At 49.3% G+C, this 27,733-nt stretch overlaps 1 protein-coding gene and 1 long non-coding RNA gene across 2 annotated transcripts; one reads left to right on the top strand and one right to left on the bottom strand.

Moving 5' to 3' along the window:
- The first annotated feature begins 4,079 nt into the window (after nucleotides 1-4,079).
- On the top strand, nucleotides 4,080-17,529 carry LOC124511243 (uncharacterized). The gene is made up of 3 exons (XR_006961846.1): nucleotides 4,080-4,496; nucleotides 11,156-11,325; nucleotides 15,340-17,529. It is a non-coding gene; the product is annotated as an uncharacterized LOC124511243 (long non-coding RNA).
- On the bottom strand, nucleotides 16,253-20,458 carry LOC124511242 (protein FAM187B-like). The gene is made up of 2 exons (XM_047078257.1): nucleotides 19,457-20,458; nucleotides 16,253-16,697 (listed from the first exon to the last, which is right to left on the bottom strand). The coding sequence occupies exons 1-2, from the start codon at nucleotides 20,224-20,226 to the stop codon at nucleotides 16,310-16,312; spliced, it is 1,158 nt and encodes a 385-aa protein (XP_046934213.1). The 5' UTR covers nucleotides 20,227-20,458; the 3' UTR covers nucleotides 16,253-16,309.
- Nucleotides 20,459-27,733: the final 7,275 nt, after the last annotated feature.

Raw genomic sequence — 27,733 nt, 5'->3', positions numbered from 1 at the left:
AGATTTTTTAAAAAGGAAAACTGTGATGTTTTTATCAAGCAAAGTGTATTCAGCATAAAGGATTATTCTTTGGGTACAACCTTCCCATTTTTTCCTGGTGTTAAAACATCCTTTCTTGCACGTAATTAAAGCTTTGCAGACTGTGAGTAGTGACTCATTAGTGGTTCATGAGATCAATTTAGAAGGTCATGACAAGCATTTTTAAAATGAAATTGAGTAGAAGAGGAGAAATTCCAAAGTATCAGAATTTGTCTTGGGCTATTAGGAAGTATTGTTTTGGGAAACTTCCGTTGGGAGCATATGTTCATCCTGACTTGTGATGTAAAGTGACTTTTTAGAGTCAAGAAAGTTTGAAAGCCACTGGGATTGAGAGCAATACTTTTTTTAAAAAAAACATTGATAAACTTTATTTTTAAAGCAATTTTAGGTTTGCAGAAAAATTGGGTGAAAAGTACAGAGATTTCCCATAAAACTCCTATGCCCACAGCCCATGCAGGCACAGCCTCCTTCCTGTTATTAACACCTCCCGCCAGAGTGGTCCATTTGTTACGATCAAACCCACAATGACACATCATCACCCAAAGTACATAGTTAACATTACAATTCACTCTTGGTTGTGTACATTCTATGGGTTTGGTCAAATGTATGACATGCCAATCATTGTCTTATCCTACAGAGTAGTTTGACTGCCCTAAAAATCCCCTGTGTTCTGCCATTTCTTTTTATTTTTTTATTTTTTATTTAAAAAAAAATTTTTTTTAAGTTTATTTATTTTTGAGACAGAGAGAGACAGAGCATGAACGGGGGAGGGGCAGAGAGAGAGGGAGACACAGAATCAGAAGCAGGCTCCAGGCTCTGAGCCATCGGCCCAGAGCCCAACGCGGGGCTCGAACCCACGGACCGCGAGATCGTGACCTGAGTTGAAGTCGGACGCCCAACCGACTGAGCCACCCAGGCGCCCCTGCCATTTCTTTTTAGTGCTGCTCGATGTTTCATTGTCTGGATGGATATACCACAGTTTACTGATCCATTCACCTGCTTAACAACATCTTAGTCTTTCCCAAGTTTGGCTAATTACAAATAGAGCTGTGATAAACATTGGCTGCGGGTGTTTGTGTGGACCCAAGTTTTGACCTCCTTGGGTTAATCACCAAGAAGTGCTCTTCCTGGGTCACATGGTAAGAGTAGGTTTAGATTTGTTAGAAACTGAAAAACTGTCTTCCAAAGTGGCTGGACCATTTTGCACTCCCGCCAGCAATGAGTGAGAGTTCCTGGTGCTCACATCCTCGCCAGTATTTAGTGATGTCAGTGTTTTGGATTTTGGCCATTCTGATAGGTATGTAGTGGTATCTTGTTTGGATTTACATTTCCCTGATGACACATAATGGTGCACATGTTTTTATATGCTTATTTGCCATCTGTATATTTTCTTTGCAGAAGTGTCTGTTCAGATCTTTTGCCCATTTTTTTTTATCAGAGCAGTGCTTTTAATTTACTAGTTTTGTTTTATTTTCCATGTCCTTACTTGCAAAATTTTTCAAAAACAAGAACACTATATCAATCTATCTATCTATCGATAGATAGATGGATTGATATATATATCAATATCAGACTTCATATTTTTGTGGCACATTTTACCAGTGTCTAAAGAAAAAAAAACCCACCAAAGTCTAAACCAAACCAAACCAAACCACCCAGCTTTCCCGAGACCCTGTCTCCCATCCCCCAGTGACCTAAAGGGTTAAGCCCACTGAGCTCTGAGAGATGATAGAGATAGATAGCTAGATAATTGGTAGATAGATAACAGGTTGATAGATGAGAGAGAGAGAGAGAGAGAGAGAGGAAGGTGTCTGGCTTGGGAGCCAGGGAACTTCCTGTTCTAGGCTACCCCCTCCCACTCTTCCCCAGTGCCCCTAGTTACAAGTGTTCATCCCAGAGTTGTGGGACCCTTTTTAGTCTAGCTGCCCCCACCTGGTGACAGCATGAGCAGGGCAGGGAGCATCATAGGGCTGACGCTTGCTGTTCCCATCCATCCTACATGCAGGGGACGGCCCTTAGCTGGCCCTTAAGAGCTAAGGTAAGGGTTGGAGGAGGGTTGGAGGTGAAGCTTGACCCAGGCCACTGGCAGTCACATGTCCTGCCAAGAAACCCCTCTAGATTGTAGCTGGCTGACCAAATGACGTGGTGAATCAGTTTTCCATCTGCTGCCTGGAGCCCTGCACTAGACACTTTTATCTGCGTGAGTTCATTACATCTGCACCCCTGCTGTGTGAGCTGCGCCAGCACGCGCATCCCTGATGGGGAGGAGTGATTGGGGGGGGAGAAGCGTGGAGGTACTACGGTGAGCCTCAGTTTTCAGAGAACAAGGTCACACAGCCAGGAAGCCACCGTCACGGCTGGAATCTGAGCACTGGGGAGTCACGTACAGGTAACCGCCGTGCCAGCCCTCTCCCAGAGATTTCACGACAGCCCTAAGGTGCTAATGATAGTCCTATAGTGGCTGACCCTTAGGGGGCACCTGTATGAGCCAAGCTCCATGCGCTCCGAGTGCCTCAGATAGGTTGTCTTCAGAGGACGTGTCTACTGTTACGCCCGCTTTACCGAAGAGGAAATTGAGGCACAGAGAAGGCACAATCACCTGGAAAAGAGCAGACAGGGAGTGCAGCTGAACCTTGAGCCCTCTGAGCACCTAGCCTGTGCCAGGGGGTGTGCTGGGCACTGGGGTGACAGCTGTGACCGCAGCAGCCCCACCAACATGAAAGCCTCAGGGAAAAGGAAGTAAAGCAGGTCCCCGTGACTGGGAAGGAGCTGTGGGGCAGGGGGCTGGTCCCTCAGTTGGGGTGGTCAGGGAGGGCTGCTCGGAGGAGGGGACCTGGCTGAGACCTGAGGGCTAAGAAGGAGCCAGCCTCGCAAAGTTCTTGGGGAAGGGTGTCTCAGGCAGAGGGAACAGCAAGCACAAACAAATGTCTCGAGACGGGAACAAAAATTTGGTGTGTTTGAGGAACAGAAAAAAAGGAAGTGAGAATGAGAAGGGAGAGCAGGAGGGAAGGGTGGGAGGGTGGGGAGGGGAGGGGCAGGGAGAGGGAGAGGAAAACAAGCTTTGGACAGGGGGAGGGTTTCTGGGTGGCCCCAGCAGCCTCAGAAGGGGAGGGAGGGCTGTGGGACGTGGTCTCCAAGGTAGGGTTCACTGTCACCCTCTCCTCCTGGCTCTTGAGGAGTGCATACACCTCTCCCCCTTCCCCACTCAGGCTGTCTGCCCTGTCCTCTTCCCCTGCAGTATCTACAGTCTGACCCCAGCTCCCCCGTTGCTACAGAGCTCATGGCTTCCTTCTGAGCGGGAAGACAGGGCTCTTGTATATAGTTCCTGCCTGTAGGCATTCATTCATTAATTCATTTATCCACTCACCCATAAAGTGTTGATTTGTCTCAGGTCTTTTGCTTTTGCAGGTCCCTGTGCCTGGCACATTGTCTTGTATTCCTCAGGGCTCTGCTTCCCATGGTGCCTCTTCCAAGATGCCTTCCCTGACTACCCCCAGCTAATTTAGCCCCTTATACCCTGTTAGCAACCGTACTGCTCTTCATGATAAAACAGGATAGGCTGGTGCTCCCAGGGGCTCTCTCTATACGTAAGAGATATATTAGCCCAATGGGCATTCATTTCCCTTCTCGTTTTCTTTTGGGAACCATCCTTTCCTTCTCTGTGCAATTTGTTGATGTCAGCCCCATTCCCCAGCTCCACAAATGAGCACATCACCCAGGGAAAGCCAATGAGAGACGGCTGCAGGACTTTTGCTGGAGCTCCTGGAACGCTGAGTTTTGTGCTGCCGTGGTTGTTTACCTGGGAGGCTGGCAGGCTGGCACTGCCGGGGGAGGAGAGGGCCTGCCTGAAAACGAAATCAATATCGAGGGAAGAAAAGGTGAAAGAAGGAGAGATGTACAGTCCTGAGATTGTTGGAGCACCTGGATCCAGCCATACCTGAAATCCAAACTCCCTCCCGCTGGACTTTTTCACTGTAAGAATCAGTAAGTTCCCGTGGTGTTTAAGCTGGTTTGGGTTTCCGTAGCCTCCAAGATAACAAAGCCTCAAAGATATGCAGGCAGCCAAGCTTAGGTACTTTCCCCTTGAGGGATGTGGGCAGGTGTTTCCCTCGCTCAGAAGTCACGTCCCCTCTAGAGGCTCCTTTTCTACAAGGCCTGAATGTTTGGGGTTCGCTCCACCTGAGGCGAAAAAGCAGAAGCAAAGTGCGAGGCCAGAGGTGGGGTGCCTACAGAAACAGCCATGCGACCAGCAGCAGGAAGTGGGGATCTGCATTATTACTGTGCTAACCCATTTCCCTGCTTCTCGGTAGGCTGAGCCCTGATTGTCTTAGCTTGTTTATTAGCTCTGTCCATGTGTTTCGGGGAGGTGTCTAAGCCAGTCATAGTTCCCCAGTCTCCCGGTCAGTGACTGGTTCTGGAAGGAGCCGTGACTCACTCCTAGACAAGAACATGTGAGGGTAAGTCTGCTGGGAAGTGGTTAGGGGAGGTTTCTGGAGGAAAATGGTTTTGCTCTTAAAAAGTAATGCAAGGGAAAGACGCTTCCCTTTTCTGCCTCCCACAGAAAGTACGGCGGCGTGGGGAGACACCAACTGATGGTGGGATTTTCGTTTTCTCGAACTCTTAGTCTAAAGCAGAATCACGACAGAGTCTGTGTTTGGTTTTGCCCTCCAACCACGTGGGAGAAAAAGGGGGGAGGGCGGTGCTAATAACACTCCCCTGGTTTAACAACAACAAAAAAACACCTCGCAAATATTTAGCCTTTTCAAAATCTACATGCCCACTTAAGTATTATTCTCAGGGCAATAAGTTATTAAGTAAGACAAATCAGAATTACAGATTTTGGAAGGTTGGAGCTGCCTTTCACAAGATGTAGCAATCTCTGAAGTCTGTATGGCCTACAAAAAGTATTTGCAAGGGGAGTTTTACATTGCCGAGGAGTGTCTGATTTTCTGCAGCTGCAAAGAAAGATCATTTTTCTGCTTCTCTTTCTGCAATTTCTTTCACCAGCACTTTGAAGACCCTATAATCCTCAAAGCCAAGAGCAGGATTTACACTAAGTCCCAAGAGCAAACCCAGAGAGGCAAAACACTTAAAATGTAGGGGGGAGACGGGCAGAGTAGGATTTTAGCAAAAGGAAGTATAAGGCTGTTGTGTTCTGCCTCTAGAGGAAACGAGGGCTGGCACTGTGGCAGCTATGTTGCCACCTTAAGGGAAGACACTGCCCACGTGCCGAGGAATCTTCGTCCGACACCGTTGAACGTGTACACCGTTCACAAGAACACCGTTCAACGGGTGGGCTGACCGCTGTACAACCTCCCTACCTTGGTGAGATTAGCTGTTTGGGAAAATAATAAAGGCCTTTAGTTTTCAAGGTATTTGGAATCTCTTGTTCCCTTACCTGCAACCAGCAGCAGCCTACGTGATACACCCAGAGTATGTGGTGCACACGGGACGGCATGGGGACGTCAACAGTATGGCCTGTTCAGTGCCCAGAGCACTGCCCTCACCAGACACGGTCCTGGCTGTCAGCGTGAGAGCCCCCCCATTCCCTCCCGGCCCAGTCACTGCTGGCATCATAGTGTTGATTATGCTTTCCATATTCTTCAGAGGGGAACAGTCGTTATGTTTTAAACTCTAGCCACCAACCCATAAAGTTTGGTGAAGGTCACTCCCAGAACGTACGTGTCATCGACCCTGATAATTTGACAGTGAAGGTAAAAAAATATCAGAGCCATGACTGCCTTTGGGGGTGGGGTGGGGATGACCCAAGCAGGTAACTTTGTGGGGTGATGGAACTGTCCTTTGTGTCAATAGGGGTTGGTATGACCCGTCTATGTGCCAGTCAAAACCCAGTAACCTGCGTTGAAGATTTGCGCATTTCATTGTATGCAAATTTCACCTCACAAAAGAACCGTGGGGAGCCTGGGTGGGGTGGCTCAGTGGGTCAAGCAGCTGACTTCAGCTCAGGTCATGATCTGAGCCAGTTCGAGCCCCTCGTTGGGCTCTGTGCTGACAGCTCAGAACCTGGAGCCTACTTTACATTCTGTGTCTCCCTCTCTCTGCCCTTCCCCTGCTCATGCTCTGTCTATCTTTCTCTCCCAAAAATAAATAAACATTAAAAAAGATTTTTTTTTAAAGAACCGTAAGGATTGAATTCTAGTTAGTGATATGGACGCTGAGATATTTAGAAGTTAAAAGTGCAGATGTCTGCTTGAAAATACTTCACTTTAACTCATTTAAAAATCCAGCAAAGAAATCATGTGTTTGAATAAATAGAGGATGGACAGATAGGTATGTGATAAAGCACATGTAGAAAATTGTTAACAAGGGGCGCCTTGGTGGCTCAGTCAGTTAAGCGTCCGATTTCGGCTCAGGTCACAATCTCGCGGTTTGTGGGTTGGAGTCCCACGTCGGGATCTGTGCTGACAGCTCGGAGCCTGGAGCCTGCTTCGGATTCTCTCTCTCTACCTCTCCCCCACTCGTGTTCTGTCCCTCTCTCTCTCTCAAAAATAAATAACATTAAAAAAAATTTTTTTAACGTTAACAAGTGTAGAATCCAGATGATAGGTGCATGGGAGTCATGGTAAAATTCATTCACCTTGTCTGTAGGTTTGAAAATTCTCATAATTCAGTGTTGGGGGGGCGGCAAGGAAAGCCTATGGAGAGTCAGGAAATTGAGTCCACTGCTGTGGAAGATGCTCAAATCAATGGTGGCTCGGGGCATCTGGGTGGCCCGTCCGTCAAGAGTCCCATTCTTGTTACTGGCTCAGGTCGTGATCCTGCCGTTCTGTGTCAGACTCTTGATTTCAGCTCAGGTCATGATCTCAGGGTTCCTAAGATAGAGTCCCACAGCGGCTTTCAGCTGACAAGTGCGGAGCCTGCTTGGGATTCTCTCTCGTCCTCTCGCTCTGCCCCTGCCCCACCTCAAAATAAAGAAATAAACATTAAAAAAAATAATGTCGGCTCAAATCGGGCAGAAGCCTGGATCTTTCTTGGTGACGGTGCCCCTCTCTCCTGCTGGGGGGCCAGCCGAGGGTGTTGTCCTCAGTGGCTCACAGTCGCCAGGTCCAGGGAGGAAAGGCAGGAAGGGGAAATGGAGATCTGTCTGTGGTTGGGACTTACAAAGCTAACAGAGAAACCAAAAGGGATGACAATTATAATAACGACAATAGCCAGCATATACCCTTACAGGAGGAGCGGCCCTCTTCCAAGGGCGTTACAGGGTTCATCCCTGTGACCCTCACGACCTTGTGAGGTAGGTACCTGCTGTTGTTCTCATTTCCGGATGTGGAAGCTGAGGCCCAGGGACGTTGAGCCGAGTCATTATGTCAGGAAGGACACGGCATGAAACGAATCCCCATCCCCCGGGGCCGGAAGTCAATGGCTTTGCGGGTGACACTGACGAATCAAAACCCAGAGGCATAAACATCTTAAGAGTTGGGGAGATGGTGATGGAAGGGTGACAGGCCGCCGTGACTACTGCTTGTGTCTGGAGGGAGGAAGTGGTGGAGGGTGGGTGAGGGAGGGGGTGGCAGGCACGGAGGCCACAGCTGCTATGTCAGGAAATGAGGCCTGGGGGCGCCTGGGTGGCTCAGTCGGTTGCACATTCCAACTTGGTCTCAGGTCATGATCTCACGGCTCGTGAGTTCGAGCCCCACGTCGGGCTCTGCGCTGACAGCTCGGAGCCTGGAGCCTGCTTCGGGTTCTGTGTCTCCCTCTCTCTCTGCCCCTCCCCTGCTTGTGCTCTGTCTCTCTCTCTCTCAAATATAAACATTAAGTAAATAAATAAATATTTTACAATTTAAAAAAAAAAGGAAATGAGGCCCGAAGGCGTGAATCTGGGAGTCGGGCAGGTTCTGCGCGTGAGCTCCCCAGTGTCTGCCCGGCTCATTCACGTGAGCGTCCACACCCACTGTCGGCATCCGGGATGGGGGTCAGCAAGATCAGCGCCGATGAGCGAGGCCGGTGGAGCCGGACAGCCTGCCTGCAGGGAAGACCCCGGCTGGACGCACCAGACGAGGAGCGGCCCACAGGGGCACAGCCACAGGGGCCTCTCCCAGCATCAGGCCAGTTCCGCAAAAACCACCATTGAAGACAGCAGCACCAGCTGCCGCCACCAACATTCGGAAGCACGTTTCTAGCCAGGCGCTGCTCTAAGTGTTACAGGGCCGAGAACGGATTCCAAACTCGGGGTCGGCTGCTGGCCGCTCTAAAGCCAGACACAAGTGAGGGTGGGAAGGCAAGGTGGCTTTATTCAGGAAGCGGGCAACCCGGGAAGATGGTGGACTGATGTCTCAAAACCACCTGCCCTGTCCAGGGGGAGCCGGAGGGTTTTAACGCGGAAGGCACAGGAAGAGGGCAGGGGCTTGCGTGCGGGAGAAGCTGGCGGCCAGGCCATTCGGCGGAGGTCCACGCGGCCCTGAACAGACTCGGCATCAGGGACGGCTGTTTTCAGATGTGGTCATGCCTTCTCTTCTGGGGAGGTGTGGGCCTTCACTTCCCAAGGCCAGCGGTCTGCAAATCTCGAGGAAAGTTGCTTAGTTCTTCTACAGAACAAGGGACTTAGGTCCGCAAGCCAGGGGCTCGTGGACTTGAAGCAGGTTATCCCTTAAGACCTGCTGGAGCGCTGTTACGTAAGCACTACACATGCATTAAGTCACTCGATCCTCCCGGCGACAGGGACGGGGAGGGGACCCGGAGGCACAGGGCGGGAACCCATGAAAGGCCGTGGCACCGGGGATCCCCCGGGGGAACCTGCGGCCACGAAGGGTCACTGCAGCGTAACGTTGGTCAAACATCAGCTTGCCCGAACGTGGACAGTTACGTGGCTCACTTCCAGTGCCCTCGGCTTGAGTCTCAGCCGCAGGAGCCACATCGGCGCACAAGTGCAGAGCGAGCCACCGTGGAGGAGCCACCGGGCACGCGCCTGCATCGGTAAAATGGCAATAGTAGGAGCACTGCACAGAGAGTCCACTGAGGCCGGCGAGCTCCTCGTGTGGGGAACTCAGGGCCCCGCTGGCCCTAAGGCCAGTTAGCGTTAGCGCTGTGATTCTTGCCTTGATAGAAGGTCAGCGAAGGAAGAAGGAAGGAGGGGAAGAAGGCAGGAAAGAGACGAGAGAAGAGCACATCTTCACATTGAAGGGGAAAGAAGGCAGTGAGGAGGGAGGGGTGGGATGAGGGACAGAAGAAGAAATGTAAAGCGGGTGGAATGTTCCCGAAGGTTCCCACGAACAGCTAAGCTTTGTCCTCAGTGGGGTAGATGGGTCCCGACCACACAGCCGAGCAGGTTTTCTGAGCGGGTTAAGAGTCTTCCTGGGTCCATTTCCAGCTCTGCCATGTCCCAGCTGAGGCGACGAGCAAGTGACCTTCTCTCTCTGCGCCTCAGTTTCCCCGTGCCAGCAGGTTGGGAACCCGAGGAGCCCATGTAGCCAAGCATGCTTGCTGTCTTTGTTAAGGGGCGGGCGGTGACGCCCGGATTCTGCTCATGAGATGTCATTACATTCACCCAGTTCTCAGTCGGCTGACAAATCAAAAGCATATAAATAGCCACGTTCGGTTTCTCATAAATGCATTAAAAAATGACTTGGCGTGACTGTTTTGCAGAGATCTAACGGGTGTCAAGGTCACGGGCTCAGAAGGAACTGCAGCTGCCCGGTGGCACCAGGTGTCGTCCCTCTCAGCCCATGCCCTCCTTGGCACAGGCTCACGCCGCCACTCCGGGCCCTGGCAAGCCCTGCCCGGTGACTCAGGCCCGGCCACTGCCCGTTTGCCAGGACTCAACCCTCTGGCCCAGCCTGCATTAGGTCAGTCTGTTCACAAGCGGGTTCCGGGAAGGCTGTGCCAGGCCGTGGGTGGAGGGGAGAGCAGGGAGACACAGACACGGTGAGGGGAAAGACTGGGCTGTCCTGGGGCCCCCCCTCCACCTCCCTTCCTAAAGTTCTCGGAGGCTGACCTCACCCCTGGCTCAGAAGAGGGACGCTGGGGACAGCAGACACAGCTTCGGGACTCCACTGTCTGGATTCAGTTCCTCGCTGCCCCACACGTGACCTCAGGCTTATTCACCCTATCAGTGCCTCACCTTCCCCATCTGCAAAATGGACATAATAACAGTGCTACCCCACAGGGTTGCTGGAAGGTTTAAATGGTTCAATGGATATTATTACCGTTATGTCCTGATGTTCTCAACAATGTCAGGCACAGAGTATCTTCTCCGAATAAGGCTTGCTATTATGACTCCTTTTCTGTGAAGTAGTTAAGAGCAAGGAGTCTGGAGCAGCCTCGTTGGGTTCAGCTCCCGGCCTGGCCACTCATTACCTGCGAACCCTTAGACATGGATCTTAATCTCTGTGCCTCAGTTCCCTCATCTGTAAACTGGAGATGATGATAACCTCATGGGGTGTGAGGACTAAATAAGTTACCACCTGCCAAGTGCTTAGAACAGTGCCTGGCACACAGTGAGCACTCTGCCGTTGTCTCTGTCGTCGTGAGAGGTATGCTCTCCTTCCACTGCGATGTAATCCTGGAGCTGCCCTCATCTCTTGGGAAGCATCTGCCTGAGGATTAAGGCAATGCAGAAAAAAAGGGGAGTGAAGACAACGTGGGAGGACACTGTTTGAGCACCTGGATCTAACTGTGCCTGAAGCAGAACTACTCTTGGACTTCTCCACTCCAAGAGCCAATACACTCCTTCTGAGCTTGAACCACTTTGCCTGGATCTCTGGTACTTGCAGCCAAAGGTGTTCTGACTGATACAGAAGGCTATTGGAGGCTCAAACAACACAGAGGGGAAACACATGGGGTGGTGGGGAAGCTAAGGAAAGGAACACGAGTGATACAGCTGGGAAGACTTAGTTTCCTCCTCCTGGGTTAGAAGCCCAGCCGTGTTCCTTGCTGCCTACGTAAAGCGATTACAGAAAGGATGCAGCCCATCGCTCCTCCCTGTATGCATTCTGCCAGTGTGACTTTGCTCCTCTTCCCATCAAAAGATGGAGTCTATTTCCTCACGCTTACAATCTGGGCTGACCTTGTAACTTGCCGCGGCCAATAGAACACAGAGAAAGGGATGCTGTGCTACTTCTAAGCTTAGCCTGTGCAGCTTCTGCTTGCTTTCTTGCAGCCCTGCCATGACCTCGTGAACGTGTCCAGGCTAGCCTGCTGTGGGTAGGAGACCGAAGGCTCCCCAGCCAACTGCCACCCAGCCCCCTGAAGCAGAGCCATCTAGCTTCCGGTAGACCAGAAGAACTACCTAGCTGAGCCCAGCCTGTTACCGACCTACAGAATGGAGAGGTAAAGAAATAATCGTATCAAACCGCTGCATTTTGGATGGTTTCTCCTGCAGCAGTAGATAACAGATCTTATTTATTTATTTATTTATTTATTTTTCAACGTTTATTTATTTTTTTGGGACAGAGAGAGACAGAGCATGAACGGGGGAGGGGCAGAGAGAGAGGGAGACACAGAATCGGAAACAGGCTCCAGGCTCTGAGCCATCAGCCCAGAGCCCGACGCGGGGCTCGAACTCACGGACCGCGAGATCGTGACCTGGCTGAAGTCGGACGCTTAACCGACTGCGCCACCCAGGCGCCCCAACAGATCTTATTTAATCCAGCCTCGCCCAGGGGTCTTTCCCAAGCCTAACCTTCAAGGCACATGGATGGCAAGCCAAGGCCACTCTGCCCAAGTCCCTGGTCAAATGCTACCTCTGAGCTTGGGCCTCAAAAGGCCCTGCAGCTTCTGTCCACTTTCTTGGACCCTTCCCACCGCCTTGTGGACAAGCCTGGCTCTCTGCCTGCTGGAGGATGAGACCACGTGGAGAGCCCAGCTGCCCCAGCCCACTGCCGGCACCTGGTCCAGCCTGGACGGCCGACTCCTGCACACGTAAGGCACCTCAGCCAAGACTGGAGGGCCAACCCCAGGCCGCTGTTGATCAGAGAAGCACGAATAATCCCAGCTGAGACCCGAACTACCCAGCTGGTCGCTAGACTTGTAAGCAATCATAGACTCTTACTATTTTAAATCCCTGATTTGGGAGGATGTTTTTATTTTGCAGCCGTAATTGATACACTAAGTGTGTATCCATAGGCAAGTAGATTTACCCTTCTAGCCCTCAGTTTCCTCCTGTGGGGGAAAACAAATCACTTGGGATGGTCGTGAGGATGCTGTGCGCTCATGACCCTAAAGCTTTTGGCACAGTGCCTGGCAGAGACTAAGCACTCAACTAAGGGAAGTTGTTTTAAAAGAGGTAAAACGAAGGGCAGACAGCGGACAAACACCCCCTCACTTTGCATCTCCCCGCCTTGTCTGGCCAGCTGTGGCTCATTCCAGAGATGACCAGTGGTCCATAGATTCCCAAGCCTTTTGTCCTTTTTTTTTAAATTTTTTTTTAACGTTTATTTATTTTTGAGACAGAGAGAGAGCATGAACGGGGGAGGGGCAGAGAGAGAGGGAGACACAGAATCCGAAACAGGCTCCAGGCTCTGAGCGGTCAGCACAGAGCCCGACGCGGGGCTCGAACTCCCGGACCGCGAGATCATGACCTGAGCCGAAGTCGGCCGCTTAACCGACGGAGCCACCCAGGCGCCCCAAGCCTTTTGTCCTTTAATGTCACCAATGCAGATATTGGAGGTAGGGCTGAAAACCCTTGAGAAGGTAGTTTAACACCTAGCACCCCAAGGCCTTCCTGTCCAGGAAAGGTAGCCACACAGTACTCAGAACAAGTTTTGAACGGAGACCTAGGTTCTGATCCAATCGCTGCCATTTTCCTGCCATGTGTCACTGAGCAACCAATGCAACCATTCTGAGCTTCCATTTCATCCCCGTAAAATAGCGATAATTATACTGACCTCCTAGGATTATGGCTCATTGATTTCTTCCTTCAGTCAATTGACACTCTTGCTATGTTCCAGCTGTTTCAGGAGTAGGAGATACAGTGGGGAAACAACAACAAAAAATATCCCTGACCTCATGGAGCTCTCAGTTCAGTGGGTAAAGAAAAATATTAGCCCAACGGCGACAAAAGCAAGTGAAAAATCGCAGAAGTGACAAGTGTTTTGGAAGGAGTGTGTGTCAGTCAGGATAGGCTGCTTATGCTGTGGTAACAAACATCCCCCAAGCCTTACGGCTTATAATAACAAAAGTTTATTTCTAACTTATGTGCCATGTGTATTGTGAGTCAGCTGGAACTCTGCTCATACCTCGACCCAGGCTGGCAGAACACCCTCCATCTCAAGGGCCATGGGTTCTGCACAGAGGAAAGAGGACTCCAGAGTATTTTGCTCTGGAATTAAGTGCTCTAGCTTAGAAGTGACTTGGATTACTTCTGCCATGATCTCATGGTTCGTGGGTTCAAGCCCCACGTCGGGCTCTGTACTGACAGCTTGGAGTCCAGAGCCTGCTTCAATTCTCTGTCTCCCTCTCTCTCTCTGCCCCTCCCCTGCTCATGCTCTGTCTCTCTCTCAAAAGCAAACATTAAAAAAAGAAATTCTTGTTAAAAAGAAAGTATCAGCAAGGAGCTAGGAGGTCTGAACAACTAGATGGAAATTTGAGAACCAAAAAATACTTTAGCCAAAGGAAAAGGCTCACTGGACGGACGGAAGAACACAGCAGAGAGGACCCAGGGAGGTGACAGCAAACTTGATCAACAGACGTTCTCTGACCTGAAGAGAAGATGGGGGGGGGGGGCGGTGGGGAATCAACAGCCTCAGGGACCCGTGGGACAGCAGCAGGTCTAACATCCATGTCCCAGGAGACAAGAGGGGAACATGTGGCTGAGAAAATAGTTGCAGAATCTAATCTGGGGAAGCGGAAGTGAGGGAAAGCAAGGCCCGAGAGGGGCTCACCTGATGAACGGGCATGGATGGGCCGGTTGCCGCTGTGCCCACCTGAAGGTCGGTGTCACTGAAGAGCCTGAGGGAAGGTGTTGGATGCGCCCCAGACCTGTGGCTCCCACCGCCATCCCTCTTGGGTAAGGATTGCTCCCAGGGGCACCAGCTGCCCAGCTGCCGGCCTGGCTCCTGAGGGGAGGCAACTGTCTGCGTCACCGCTGAAGCTGCAGGGGACCTCAGGGGGACCGGGGGTTATGGGGGGGGGGAGTTTGTTGCCTATCGCTGCGTAACAAATGGCAGTACACTAAGTGGCTTAAAACCACACACGTGCATGATAGCCCAGTGTCCAGGGGTCAGGAGTCCGGATGCGGCTCCCTGGGGTCCTCTGCTCAGTCCAAGTGTCGGTCAGGCTGTGTTCTCATCCGGATGCTCGACAGAAGAACCTACCTCCCGCCTTACTCAAATTGTTGGCAGAGTTTATTTCCTGGGGACCGTGTGACTGAGGCCCGGGCTGTCACCTCCGGTCCTAAAGACTACTTGTGGCTCCTAGAGGCCGCTCACGGTTCGCACCAAGCGGGCTTCCGTGCCATGGCTGCTGACCTCACCCGGCCAGCGAGCCTCTCTCTGCATCCGGGAGGCTAAGACAGAGTCTCATACAACGTAGCCTCATCCAGGGGTGACATTCTGACCCCTTAACAGTAAGAATATGAATATGAATGTGGTTAGAAGCAAGTCACCGGTGCCATCCACACTGGACGGGAAGGGGAACCCCACAAAGCGTGGACACCAGGAGGTGAAAATCACTGGGGTCACCTTAGTGTCTGCCTGCCGCCGGGGGACGTGGACTGCCTTGGCTGTGGACTGTGGTCCTCAGGCCTGGGGGCAGCCTGTGCTTGGTGCTGGCTGTTCCACCCCCGGCTACCGCGCCATGTGCCGCCGCGGGTGCAGGAAACCGGGGGTTCTGGGGAGCTGGTCGGAGGGCCCCAAGGTCTTCCTTCACTCTCCCGTTGCTGGCCCCATCTCAAGTTTGCTGTGTGACCTCAGGCAGGGTGCTTGAGCCCTCTGTGCCTTGATGTCTTCAACTACAAAACGAGGTTTGGAGGCGCCTGGGTGGCTCCGTCGGTTAAGCGTCCGACTTTGGCTCAGGTCATGCTCTCAAGGTTCGTGGGTTCGAGCCCCGCGTGGGGCTCTGTGCTGACGGCTCGGGGCCTGGAGCCTGCCTCGGATTCTGGGTCTCCCTCTCTCTCTGCCCCTCCCCCGCTCGAACTCGGTCTCTCTCTGTCTCTCAAAAATAAATAAACGTTAAAAAACCATTTCAAAACAAGGTTGGGAGGAACCCCAGCCTCATGGGTGGCTGGCTGTGAGGACATAAAGTTCATGAAGGGTGTGAGTTCTGATCATGCCAGGAAGTTCACAAATATTTGCCATTGCTGTCATCATTATTCTCTGCCTCTGTTTCCCAACGGACCCTGTTTAGTTCTCCACGAATGTCCTCCCGATTCTGCAGGAACCTTTGTGTCTGTGGGCACCGTGAGAAGCCTTAAGTGTTTTGGCAACAGTGTCTGGTAAGCGAGGAGTGAGCTCTGCCCTCTGCTCAGGGGCAGAAGCTCCGTTCTGGAAGTTTCAGATTTGTCCAGTGGGATATCAGGGCAACGAGTTTTACGAGGCATTAATATTTTATTTCTCACTCTTGCACTCTGCGGAACAGTGTATATAATTTCTGGGAACAACTAGGCTTGGTGACTCCCGTGGGTCAGCTGGGCCAGGCCTGGCGCCTTGTCCTGGTAGAACGGGTCTGTCTCTCCTTCTTGGGGCTCTCTCTCCACTGCAAGAGCCAGGAGGGGTGACACAGGTCCGGCGGCCCGGGGCTACGACCCTGGGAACACCCTCTGCCTCGGACAGATATGGCTAAGCCTGAAAGCCCTCAGCACATCTGAGGGAGTGCGGGGCAAGGACGACCAAGGAAAGGCAGAGCCCAGTGCGGAACTGCAGGTCGGGGTGTGACACCCCCCCCCCCCCCCCGGCTACTCCCTCCCATCCTGTCTCAGCCCTTGTCCTCGGGGGAATGCAGTAAGCTGCCTAAGGTGGCTACAGTTTACCAACTCCCAGAGACTCGCCCTGAAAACGGTGAGTTCCATCTCTCTCATCCTCCCCGTGAGGAAAACAAGACTTGAGCTCAAACTGGAGCGCCCCCACCCCCCACCTTCCAATTACTGGACAGTAGTTGCCTCAGTTTCCTCATCTGCGGGATGGGGATTGCTAAGGGGTTAACAGAGCAGGACCTGGAACAGGGAAGAGCTCATCAGCCTTCGCTGCAGCCATGGGCCTGTTCTGCACCTGCGGGCACCGCCTCTGCCGCCCCCCACCCCCCCGGAAGTGCCTTGGGAAGGACAATTAAAGTGACGGAGACACAGGAGGCCAAGTGTCCTGGGCACAGAGGGCTTGCTTCATTTCACCAGCAGCACCCGGTCACTGCTTTTGCCCTGGGAAGGGTGGAAGATCTTGAGCAGCACCCCCAGCAGGCCCAGGACCGTGCCCAGCAGCAGCAGCAACTTGAGCCCCTTGAGGATGGAGCTGGCCTTCCCCTCCTGGGTCTTCCCTTTCCCCCGGTGTGGCCCGCCTTCCTCTTCCCTGAGAGTCTCCGCCGTGCCTGGAAAGGGCACGGGGTTGAACCGGGCCATGAGCTCCTGCTGCACGAAGCACTTGTAAATGGCCGGCTGGAAGACCCGCAGTTGCTTGCCGCCGTTGGAAGGTTCCAGAATGGTGTCCAAGTCCTGGCTGGAGAGCTGGCTCTGCCAGGTCAGGGGGATGTTGTCGGCTTCCCAGAGGATGGGCCTGCAAAGGAGGACAAGGTCAGCTGCTGTGGCCCCGGGGGGGTACGTGGGGGACTGGTGTCTGAGAGGAGATGGGGACAGCGGCGCCCTCCTCCCTGGGGAACAGCGCACAGGGCATGTCCTCCAAGAGTGCTACAGAGCAGGGGGAAGGTGGGGACGGGTGTCGGGGAGCTCAGAGCCCCACCCCCACTCGATCTGCGACAGGAAAATGCCTCTAGCTCTTCAAGCCTCCCATTGCTCATCTGAAAACCGGGGGGTGTGACTATACCTGCCTCTGAGGGTTACTTGGAGGAATCAGCAAGAACGCACACCCCCACTGCCCCCTGCCCCACTTTCCTGGCCGGGCCTCATTTTCCCCACTCTGTCTCTCACTTAGGCTGCCCCAGCCACATTGGCCTCCTAGGTGGTCCTCCAGCATGCACCTTCCTGCCTCAGGGCCATTGCCCTGGCTGTTCCCTCTGCCTTGAGGGCTGTGCCTCGGCACACAGGGCTGGCTCCCTCATCTCCTTTCAGTGCTGGCAACTTCTCAGCCCGTCGTGACCGAGGAACAGAAAGGAGACCCAACAGACGGCATTGACAGGGCCGGTCATCATGCAAGCGAAAACGAACACCCACTAGAGGGTGGGGCTTTGCGTCTGGACAGGCATTTGCCCCTTAGACATCACAATGAGCCCGTGAGGCCGGGACCACCAAGACCTCTGTACTGAGTTGGATCGTGTCCTCCCCAAATTCGTGTTCTAAACCTCAGGACGTGACCTTCTTTGGAAATTGGGGTGTTGCAGATGTAATTAGTGAAGACGAGGTCAGACTGGAGTAAATCCCTGGACCCTAAATGCAATACAACCTGTGTCCTTTTGAGAAAGGGAGAAGAGGGGCACCTGGGTGGCTCAGTGGGGTAAGCGTCCGACTTTGGCTCAGGTCATGATCTTGCAGTTCATGAGTTCGAGCCCTGCGTTGGGCTCTCTGCCGACTGACAGCCTGGAGCCTGCTTCGGATTCTGCGTCCCCCTCTCTCTCTGTCTCTCCCCCACTCACGCTCTGTCTCGAAAATAAACATTAAATAAATTTTAAAAAAAGAAAGGGAGAAGAGACACAGACCCAAACAGACAGGGAAAATGCCGAGTGATGACAGGGACAGATGGGGGGCGGGGGGATGCAGCTACAAGCCAAGGTAGGCCAAGGATTGCCTGCCACTCCCAGGAGCTAGGCAGAGGCAGGACAGATTCCACCCAGCATCTCACAGGGCGCGTGGCCCTGGTGACGCCTTGGCTTTGGACTTCTGGCCTCCAGAACTGCAAGAGAATACATTTACATTGCTGTAAGCCACCCAGTGTGTGGTACTGTGTTGTGACAGCCTTAGGAAATGAATGCAACCTGCATTCTACAGACAGGGAGACTGAGGCCCAGAGGGACACCACAGGCCCAAAGTCGCACAGCTGGAAAAGCGGCAGAGCTGGGATTGGAGCCCAGGTCTGGATGAATCCAGAGTCCAAGATGTAAACCTCACAGGAAATGCCACTCCACTCAGCTCCCTTGAGACCCGGCAACTCCTAAAGCCTCTGGGGACCTCCCTTGATTCTTATCTCAGGTCACCAGTGACTGGCAGCCAGGGACTCCTTGTCTGGCAAGCGGCGTGGAGTGGGTGGCCCAGTCCAGGTAAGAGGAGAGACTCGTGTGCCCTTTCCTGCACTTCTGAACTGGGTGGCGGGGGAGGGTTATAGGGAGTAGCTGTTACTTTTATACTTAAAGGAGGAGGGGAAAAGGAGGAAGGGACACCATGGAGAGAGGGTGAGAAGGAGAAGAGGTCAGAGGTCACAGCTGGAACAAGGGAGAGCAAACCAGATGGAGGTGGCGGGTTCACACTGACAGAGCCTGTGGCTACAGAGGCCCCAAGGGGTTGCTGGGGCCCCCACCTTGCAAGGGAGGGGCCATCCCTGGCACGCGGGGCTGGAGGCCACAGGGACTCTGCAGCCAAGCTTGCAGGATTTAGGGCCACCGTGGATCCCCCCCCCCCCCCCCCCCCGCTCCGGGCAAGGACTGTGCCTTCTGAGAGCTGCAGCTTCTTCATCTGTAAATGGCCCCCCTGGGGCCCACGGCTCTGGCTCTGGGGCTGGGATGCAGCCCGTGGCCAAAGTGCAGGGTTGTGAGTGGTTGTAATTCTTCTCACCGGGGTCAGGGTCATCAGTGCGGGTGGCTTAGGGAAGACAGGCCAAGGGGAGATTTCCCAGGGGCTCCAGGCAGGAATATAAGAACATGAGTGTGCGTTCTGCGAGGCAGACCCTGATGGGTACCCTCCCGGGGCAGCCTCCTCTCCTCGGGGCTCTCTGATCCTCCCCAATGAGCAGAGGTCTCAGGGTCCCCCAGCGTTCTGAGCTTCCCCCGGCATAGCCTCATTACTCACGTGGGCTTCTCCCATCCCAGCCCTGACCACCCCGGGCTGTCCACCCCCCATCCCCACCCCCAGGCTGGGGGCTTCCGCAGGGGTGTCTGATGAGCGCCACATCCACAGCATGGCCGACCACAGGAGCGGCCACAGAATCAGCCAAGCCTTCCCGAAGGGTCAGCGGTCCTGTTCTACCTGTGTGACTCAATTGTGTGTGGGCTCCAGGGGGCTCTTACCAAAGGCACATCTGAAGAGGCCGGCAGAGAGCAAGCTGACCATGTGGGCCCCCTCCCCTCTGCAGGAATTCATCATGAAGGCTCCCAGCCTGGGGGAACCTGGCTAGGAGCCAAGGGCAGGGCTGGTGCCTGTCTCCATCACCTGTAGACAGATCCCAGGGGGCAGGTGAGCCACACGGATCCCGACTCCTCAGTGATCTCAAAGTTGTCAAAGGGGACGTAATCCAACGTCAGTGCCGTGCACGGGACGTGGCAGGCGTCCACCTGCATCTCGGGCCGCATGCGGCTGGACCACACCTTCCTACCTCCCAGATACAGCCAGCAGGGCATGGGTTCCTGCAGGGGATCCTCGATGTAGCAGTACCCCAGGCGTTTCCGCTCGCCCAGCCCCCCACAGCGGTTACAGTCCTGCCAGGGCTCCCAGCGGGTGAAGACGATCCCTTTGCCACCCAGACTCAGGCTCTCGTTCCGCAGGGGCTTCTGACCCAGTCCCTTGTGTGTTATGTGCAGGGTGCTGACATCCTGGAAGTCAATCTCATACTGTACCACTTGGAGGCCGTCCTTGTCCTGGCAGTGGTAGAAACCCGTCTGGGAGGGCAACGGACTCCGAATGAGAACGCCGCTGTCAGGTATGATTTCTATGTTGGAAGCACTGGAGAGTGTGTGGGACCAGCTGGTCCCGTCTTGCAGGAAGAAGTACCACTGTGACCCAGAAGAGTTGCAGGGCAAGAAGACGTCATTGTCCGAGAGGAGGGCTCTTTGGCATTGTTTCTCGTTGGGACAGCTGAAGGAGACATAGAACCCTGGCAAGGGGACAGCAAAGCTGAGCAGCAGCCACAGGGTGGTTAGCATGGTGGACTGGGACTGTGGCGGTGGGCAGGGCACCACGCTGGCCATTGTGAAGTCACCCATGAAACCCAGGCCGGCCCTCGGCAGCAGGCTGAATTGTAGCTCACCTCATGGCTAAGTGAGGTCACAATCCCTGTTTGACTGGTGACAGTTTAACAACTCTAATATCTATTCCAAGCCCTCCACTCTGCTGGGATAGGAGGAAACTTAATTTGTCCATTCAGGATTTTCTCTACCATTCCCTGCTCTGGCATTAACGTGTCACATGTGAACGTTCAACACATTTTTCTTGAACACCTACAATGTTCTGTACACAGTTCTTAGTGCAGGGGGTGGAGAGGTGAATAAATTCTGTCTGGTTACCATTCTTATTTCCTACCCCTCTCCCCCAGCCTCTCCTCCCCAGACATGCTGGCCTCCCTGCCACCTTCTGAAAACATCAGGCAAGCAAAGGGCTCCTGCCCCAGGACCTTTGCATGTGCTGGTCCCAGACTCTTGCCACAGATATCTGCACGATTCAACTCATCTTAAACAAGCAAATATTTTTCTCAGTGGTCCCCTTTCCAAACCCTTTCCTAAACTCCTTCTCAGTACTGAAATTAAAAACAATTATTGTGCAGGCTTGATATGCCATCGCTCACTCACTTCACAAGTTTCCTGAATGCCTACCATGTGCCTTATTCTAATCACAGCCCCAAACAGGTTAGACAAAGCCTCTTCCCTCTTGGACTTACCTTCTAGTGGAACAGACAGATAATAAACAAATATATAATACACAATACCAGATACAGGTGATTCTCCTTATTCATGGTGGTTATGTTCTATAAAGTTGCTGAATTAGCAAATACTGAACATTGTTTGTAGGAGACATACAGACTTAAGCAAGGTCCTACGAGCCTTTGGTCATAACATTTTCTGTCAACTGCTCAACATACAACTTTGCTATATGTATATTTTTGTTTAAAGGCCTCTTAGTTAATATATATCGTTAATTAATTAACAATGAACTTGTATACAACAGCACTATTAACTCATGCCTGAACAATGCTTCTCTAACACATGTGTTTTCTTGACCAGACATGTCACAGCCTTCTCGTGCTTAGGGACACTGGCTAACATGTCAGCACTGCCTGGGAGCCATTTTAAATAGTGAAATCATCAACAAAAAGTACAAAAATGCAACAACAACAAAAAAAGTGGCACTAAGCAGACCATGAAAAAGGATACTTGTTAATAGTATGATAGCTGATGGGGCGCCTGGGTGACGCAGTCGGTTAAGCGTCCGACTTCAGCCAGGTCACGATCTCGCGGTCCGGGAGTTCGAGCCCCGCGTCGGGCTCTGGGCTGATGGCTCAGAGCCTGGAGCCTGTTTCCGATTCTGTGTCTCCCTCTCTCTCTGCCCCTCGCCTGTTCATGCTCTGTCTCTCTGTCCCAAAAATAAAATAAAAACGTTGAAAAAAAAAATTTTAAATAGTATGATAGCTGAAACCAGAAGGCAGTGTCTCCCTGTTCAACCTCAGCTGGGAATGTGCATTAAGTGATTCGACTGTTTCACTCCTCTTTGCATGTCCACAAATGACTTTGGAACCACTGTGGGGGTTGACCTGGGGCTACAAATAAATTTTAGCGAGCGGGTGAATTCACAATCATGGAACCCTCAGATGATAAGGACTAATAATCACTAAAGATAAGAGTAAAGCAGGGGATCGCTTCTCAGCCTTTTGGCTGAGATCAAGTGAAGAGTAAAGCAGGGAAATGGGCATAGAAAGTGAGGAGATGGACGTGAGCGCGAGCTGAGGGAGGTTGGTCAGGCCTGTCTGAACACTCACCGAGGAGGTGAAGTTGCACAAACACCTGAATAAATTGACATAAAGGGCCATGTGGGTTTCTGGAGGAAGAATATTCCCAAGAGATGGCTAGACCCTGACATGGCTGCCATATTTAAAGGGTGTAGAGGCCAGAGCGGCTAAGGAGCAGTGGACAAGGAGGAGAGTGGTGAGTGGGTGAGGTCAAAGTTCCATCCAAGTCTTTGCTAAGACATCCTGCCTTCCTCTACCTGGCTCCTTATGACCGGGGGCTCTCTCAGTCATGTCCCTGTCCCATGTGGAGACCTCTACAGGCTGTGTTTGGCATAAGCTGTACGCTTCGACTCTGGAACTGCTGCTTCCATACCATTTCACCACCACCACCTTCACCACAGGAGTGGGCCACACATCTCCTCTGTTCTCGGATCTGTAAAACTGTTCAGAGTTTTTGTCTGCTCCCCAGGACCTTCTAAAATCCCTCTCTCTGAGACACATTAACAGTCGTACTTGTGTTGTTTCCCCTCCAGCTCTCTCCCTCTCTGTCTCCTCAGCCCAGGGGATCTTTTCTAAACACGTAAGCGGGGATATGGGGCCACTGTGAGATAGCCCACTTCCGATTTTCACACGGTCTAGGTGAGAAGTAACAGACTGGCTGGATACAGCCTGAATAAATGTTTGAATTGGCCTCCCTGGTGGAGGGGGTTGGGTATTTAAATCAGTGGCCAACATGTAAAAGCCAAGAGATTTCACATGAGAATCCAGATTCCCTGCTATTCTTTAATAATGTGGGTGGGGTTTCCGCTTACTACTACAACCGAGAAGCTTAGATCAACACCCTTGCTAATAACAACTACAGATTTTAAGATAACCATGATTAATATGTTCAGGAGAGGACAAGAAGAGGATTTTGAACCGGTAGAAAAGAATCAAATGGAAATATTAGAACTAAAAAATAAAATTTGTGAAATTGAGGATTCTCTAGAAAGGATAGCAATCTATTAAACACAACAGAAAAGAAGATCAGGGAAATGAAAGATGGGACCACAGAAAAATATCTATACTGAAGTATACAAAGAAAAAGTGCAAGACACATATAAGACATAGCAAAAAGTTCTAACATTCATGTAAATGGAGACTCAGAAGCACATAAGTAATATTTTAAGGTACTGAATGAAAACTTTCCAAAACTGACAAAAAACATCAAGCAACAAATTCAAGATGGCCTTCAAATCCCATACAGGGTAAATATAAATGGAGCCACACCCAGGAACTTTATAGGAAAACACTGCTGAAAAGCAAAGAAGAAATAATAAAGATGGCCAGAGAAAGGGCGCCTGGGTGGCTCAGTCGGCCGGGCGTCTGATTTTGGCTCAGGTCATGATCTCACAGCTCATGAGTTCGAGCCCCACGTTGGGCTCTGTGCTGACAGCCCGGAGCCCAGAGCCTGGAGCCTGGATCCTGCTTCGGATTCTGTGTCTCTGTCTCTCTCTCTGCCCCTCCCTGGCTCATGCTCTCTCTCTCTCTCTCTCTCAAAAATAAATTTAAAAAATTAAAAAAAAATGTTTTTAAATGGCCAGAGAAGAAAAAGATACAAACTTTGAAAGTGATAATCCTAAGACCCTACACGGACTTTTAAAAAGAAATGATGGGAAAAAAAAAAAAGAAATGATGGAAGCTAGAAGACAATGCAATGCCACCTTCAAAGCACTAAAAGTAAACGACTGCCAATCTAGAATTCTATATATAGATTTCTATAGACCACAATTAAAATATCTTCTAAAGACGGAGGCAAAAAATAATGATATTTTCAGATGAAAACTGAGAGGATTTACCATAGCAGAGCATACTAAAAGTAATACCAAAGAGAATTCTCCAGGCAGCAGGAAACTGATCCCAAATGAAAGCAAGGCAACACAGGAATAAAAACTACCAGAAGAGTAAATATGTGGGCAAAATTAAATTAATATTTAGAGTATTTAAAAATAATGTCTTATGGGGTTTAAAATATATTTAAAATAAAAAATACTAAGCACAACAGACGGAAGCATAAATGGAGCTAAAAAGTTATAAGGTCTCCACATTGTCGAGGTAATGGTACAAGTACAAATTTATATTATATTATATTCTAATGAGTGAGAATTAATTTTGTAATCTCTAGCGAAATCATAAAAGAATGCATACCTAATAAGCTAATAGATGGGGAAATGGAATAATTAAAAAATACTGGGTAAAAAAAAAGTACTTGGTGAATCCAGTACTATGTTGAATGAAAGTGGCAAGAATGGACATCCTTATCTTTTTCTTGACCTTAAGGGGAAAGCTCTCAATTTTTCCCCACTGAATATAATGTTCACTGTGGGTTTTTCATATGTGGCCTTTGTTGAGGGCTTTTATCATGATTGGATGTTGTACTTTGTCAAATGCTTTTTCCGCATCTATTGAAAAGATCATATGGTTTTTATTATTTCTCTAATTAATGTAATGTACCATGTTGATTGATTTACAAATATTGAGCCACCTTTGTATACAAGGAATAAATCCCACCTGATTGTGGCAAACAGGATAGAAAACCCAGAAAAACCCCCACAATTATATGATCACTTAATCATCAAAAAAACAGGAAAGAATATCTAATAGGAAAAAGACACTCTCTTCGATAAATGGTGTTGGGAAAACTGGTCAGCGACATGCAAAAGAATAAAACTGGACCACTTTCTTACACCATACACAAAAATAAACTCGAAATGGATTAAAGACCTAAGTGTAAGACTGAAACCATAAAAATCCGAGAAGAGAGAACAGGCAATAGTGCCTCTGACATTGGCCTTAGAACGTTTTTCTAGATATGTCTCCTAAAGCAAGGGAAATAAAAGCAAAAATAAACTATTGAGACTACATCAAAACAAAAAGCTTCTACACGACAAAGGAAACAGTCAACAAAACTGAAAGGCAACCTACTGAATAGAAGAAGATATTTGCAAATGACATATCCAATAAAGGGTTAGTATCCAAAATATATAAATAACTGATACAACTCAACACCCCAAAAACAATAATCCAATTAAAAATGGCAAAAAGACATGAACGGACATTTCTCCAAAGAAGTCATCCGGATAACCAACAGACACATGAAAAGATGCTAATATCACTCATCATCAGGGAAATGCAAATCAAAACTGCAATAAGATATCACCTCACACCTATCAGAATGGCTAAAATAAAAAACCCAAGAAACAGCAAGTGTTGGCAAGGATATGGAGAAAATGAACACCCTTGCACTGTTGGTAGGAATACAAACTGGTGCAGCCACTGTGGAAAATGGTATGGAGGTTCCTCAAAATGTTAAAAATAGAACTTCCCTATGATCCAGTAATTGCACTATTGGGTATTCACTCTCAAAATACAAAAACCCTCATTCAAAAAGATATATGCACCCATATGTTTATAACAGCATTATTTAAAATAGTCAAATTATGGAAGCAGCCCAAGTGTCCACCAATAGATGAATGCATAAGGAAGATATGATATCTATACAATGGGATGTTATTCAGCCATAAAGAAGAACGAAAGTTTGCCATTTGCAACAACATGGATGGAGCTAGACAGTATAATGCTAAATGAAATAAGTCAGAGAAAGACAAATTATTTCATTCATAAGTGAAATTTAAGAAACAAAACAAATGAGTAAAGGAAAAAAAAAAAGGAGAGAAAGGGAGAGGAAAACCAAGAAACAGAATCTTAACTATAGAGAATTGATGGTTACCAGACGGGAGGTAGGTGGGGGGATGAGTTAAATAGGTGATGGAGATTAAGGAATGCATTTGTTGTGATAAGCACTGGGTGATGTATAGAACTGTTGAATCACGATATTGTACACCTGAAACTAATATAACATTGTATGTTAACTATATTGGAATTAAAATTTTTTTTTAAATTTTTTTTTCAATGTTTTTATTTATTTTTGGGACAGAGAGAGACAGAGCATGAACGGGGGAGGTGCAGAGAGAGAGGGAGACACAGAATCGGAAACAGGCTCCAGGCTCCGAGCCATCAGCCCCGAGCCTGACGCGGGGCTCGAACTCACGGACCGCGAGATCGTGACCTGGCTGAAGTCGGACGCTTAACCGACTGCGCCACCCAGGCACCCCGGAATTAAAATTTTTAAAAATACTTGGCAAATCCAAAAGTAAAACAAGACAAAAGAGCCAAAGAAGGGACAGAACATGTAACAAGCAAAGAGGAAGATGGTAAACTTAAACCCAACTATATCAGTAATTACATTAAATGTAAATGAACTAAATACTGCAATTAAAAGACAAAGATTTTCACACTGAATACCAAAACAAAAATCTAAATATATACTTCTTTTTTTTAATGTTTATTTTTTTTTAGAGAGAGAGAGGCAGAGCACAAGCTGTCGGGGGGTGGGAGGTAGAGAGAGAGGGAGACACAGAATCCGAAGCAGGCTCCAGTCTCTGAGCTGTCAGCACATCACCTGATGCAGGGCTCGAGTTCATGAGCCGTGAGATCATACCCGAGCCAAAGTCAGACGCTCAACCAACTGAGTCACCCAGGTGCCCCTAAATATCTACTTCTTAAGAGATTAATTTTAAGTAAAAAGTTATAGAAAAGTTGAAAGTAAAGACATGGAAAAATATCATGCAAACACTAAATAACAGAAAACTGGTATAGTGGTTATACTAATAACAGAAAGTAAACATTAAGGCCAAAAGTATTAATAGAGATTACAAGAGCCATTGTATAAGATGGTCAGTTCGATAGGAAGTTATAATGATCCTAAATTTGTGTGAAACTAAAAATATATGAAGCAAAACCATCTAGCACTAAATGTTGAAATAGACAAATCCACAAGGCAATATGCAAACAAAAATTTAGTAACAATAAAGAATATTTGAGCTATATGATATAAACTTGACTTAATCATATATGTAATGTAGAACACTGCACTCAACTTCAGATCACATATTTTTTCTAATTACATGAAATATTTGGCAAAATCGACCATATTTTAGATCATAAAACAAGTCTCAATAAATGTTAAAGGAACAGAATCACATTTTTGGTCAGTAGAATTAAGTTAGACTCAAATGACAAAAAGATAACAAGAACGTCACTAGATATTCGAAATTTGTACAGTGAAATGTCTAAATAACTAATGGATCAAAAGAGAAACCACAATTGAAAATATAAAGTATTTTTAACTGAATGAAGATAAAAATATAACATTAAAACTTGTAAGATGCAAGTAAGTTATATCTAGGGGGAAATTTCCAGCCTAAATACATATTTTGAGGGGGTGGGGGATAGAAACTAGAGATCTAGGCAAGTATCTCAAACACCAGAAATCAATTAGATAGAAAACAAAACCAACAAACCAAAAGTTGGTTCTTTAAAAGATGAATGAGATTGATAAAGCCCTAGCAAGATTGATCAAGAAAAAAACAGGAAGAAGGCCTAAATAACAAATACTAGTAATGAAAAAAAGAGATATTACTACTTTCAGGCATAAAAAGATAATCAGATGATATTAAAAACAACTTTTGGCCAAAACTTACACAAAAATTTAGATAAAATGGATAAATTCATTGAAAAGCTTAACGACACTGTCACAAGAAAAATTCTGAACTGTTCTATATTTTCTATTAAAGAAATTGAATTTGTAATTAAAAACCTATGCACAAAATCTTTCTAATTCCAGAAAGCTTTACCACTGAATTCTTGCAAACATTTCTTAATGATTAAGA

Source organism: Lynx rufus, unplaced genomic scaffold (genome assembly GCF_022079265.1).
Source record: "Lynx rufus isolate CCGP_SWC_20201006 ecotype Redwood Valley unplaced genomic scaffold, mLynRuf1.p SCAF_16, whole genome shotgun sequence".
NCBI lineage: Eukaryota > Metazoa > Chordata > Mammalia > Carnivora > Felidae > Lynx > Lynx rufus.
Note: the sequence above shows the minus strand (reverse complement) of the source record. Positions and strands in the feature narration are given on the sequence as shown.

Coding starts and splice junctions, on each gene's coding strand:
- LOC124511242 (XM_047078257.1), bottom strand. CDS start 20,226: ATGGGTGACTTCACAATGGCCAGCGTGGTGCCCTGCCCACCGCCACAG. Junction 16,698..19,456: donor CCCCTGGGATCTGTCTACAG/GTGATGGAGACA, acceptor CCTCCTTTGCAG/GCCCATCCTCTGGGAAGCCG.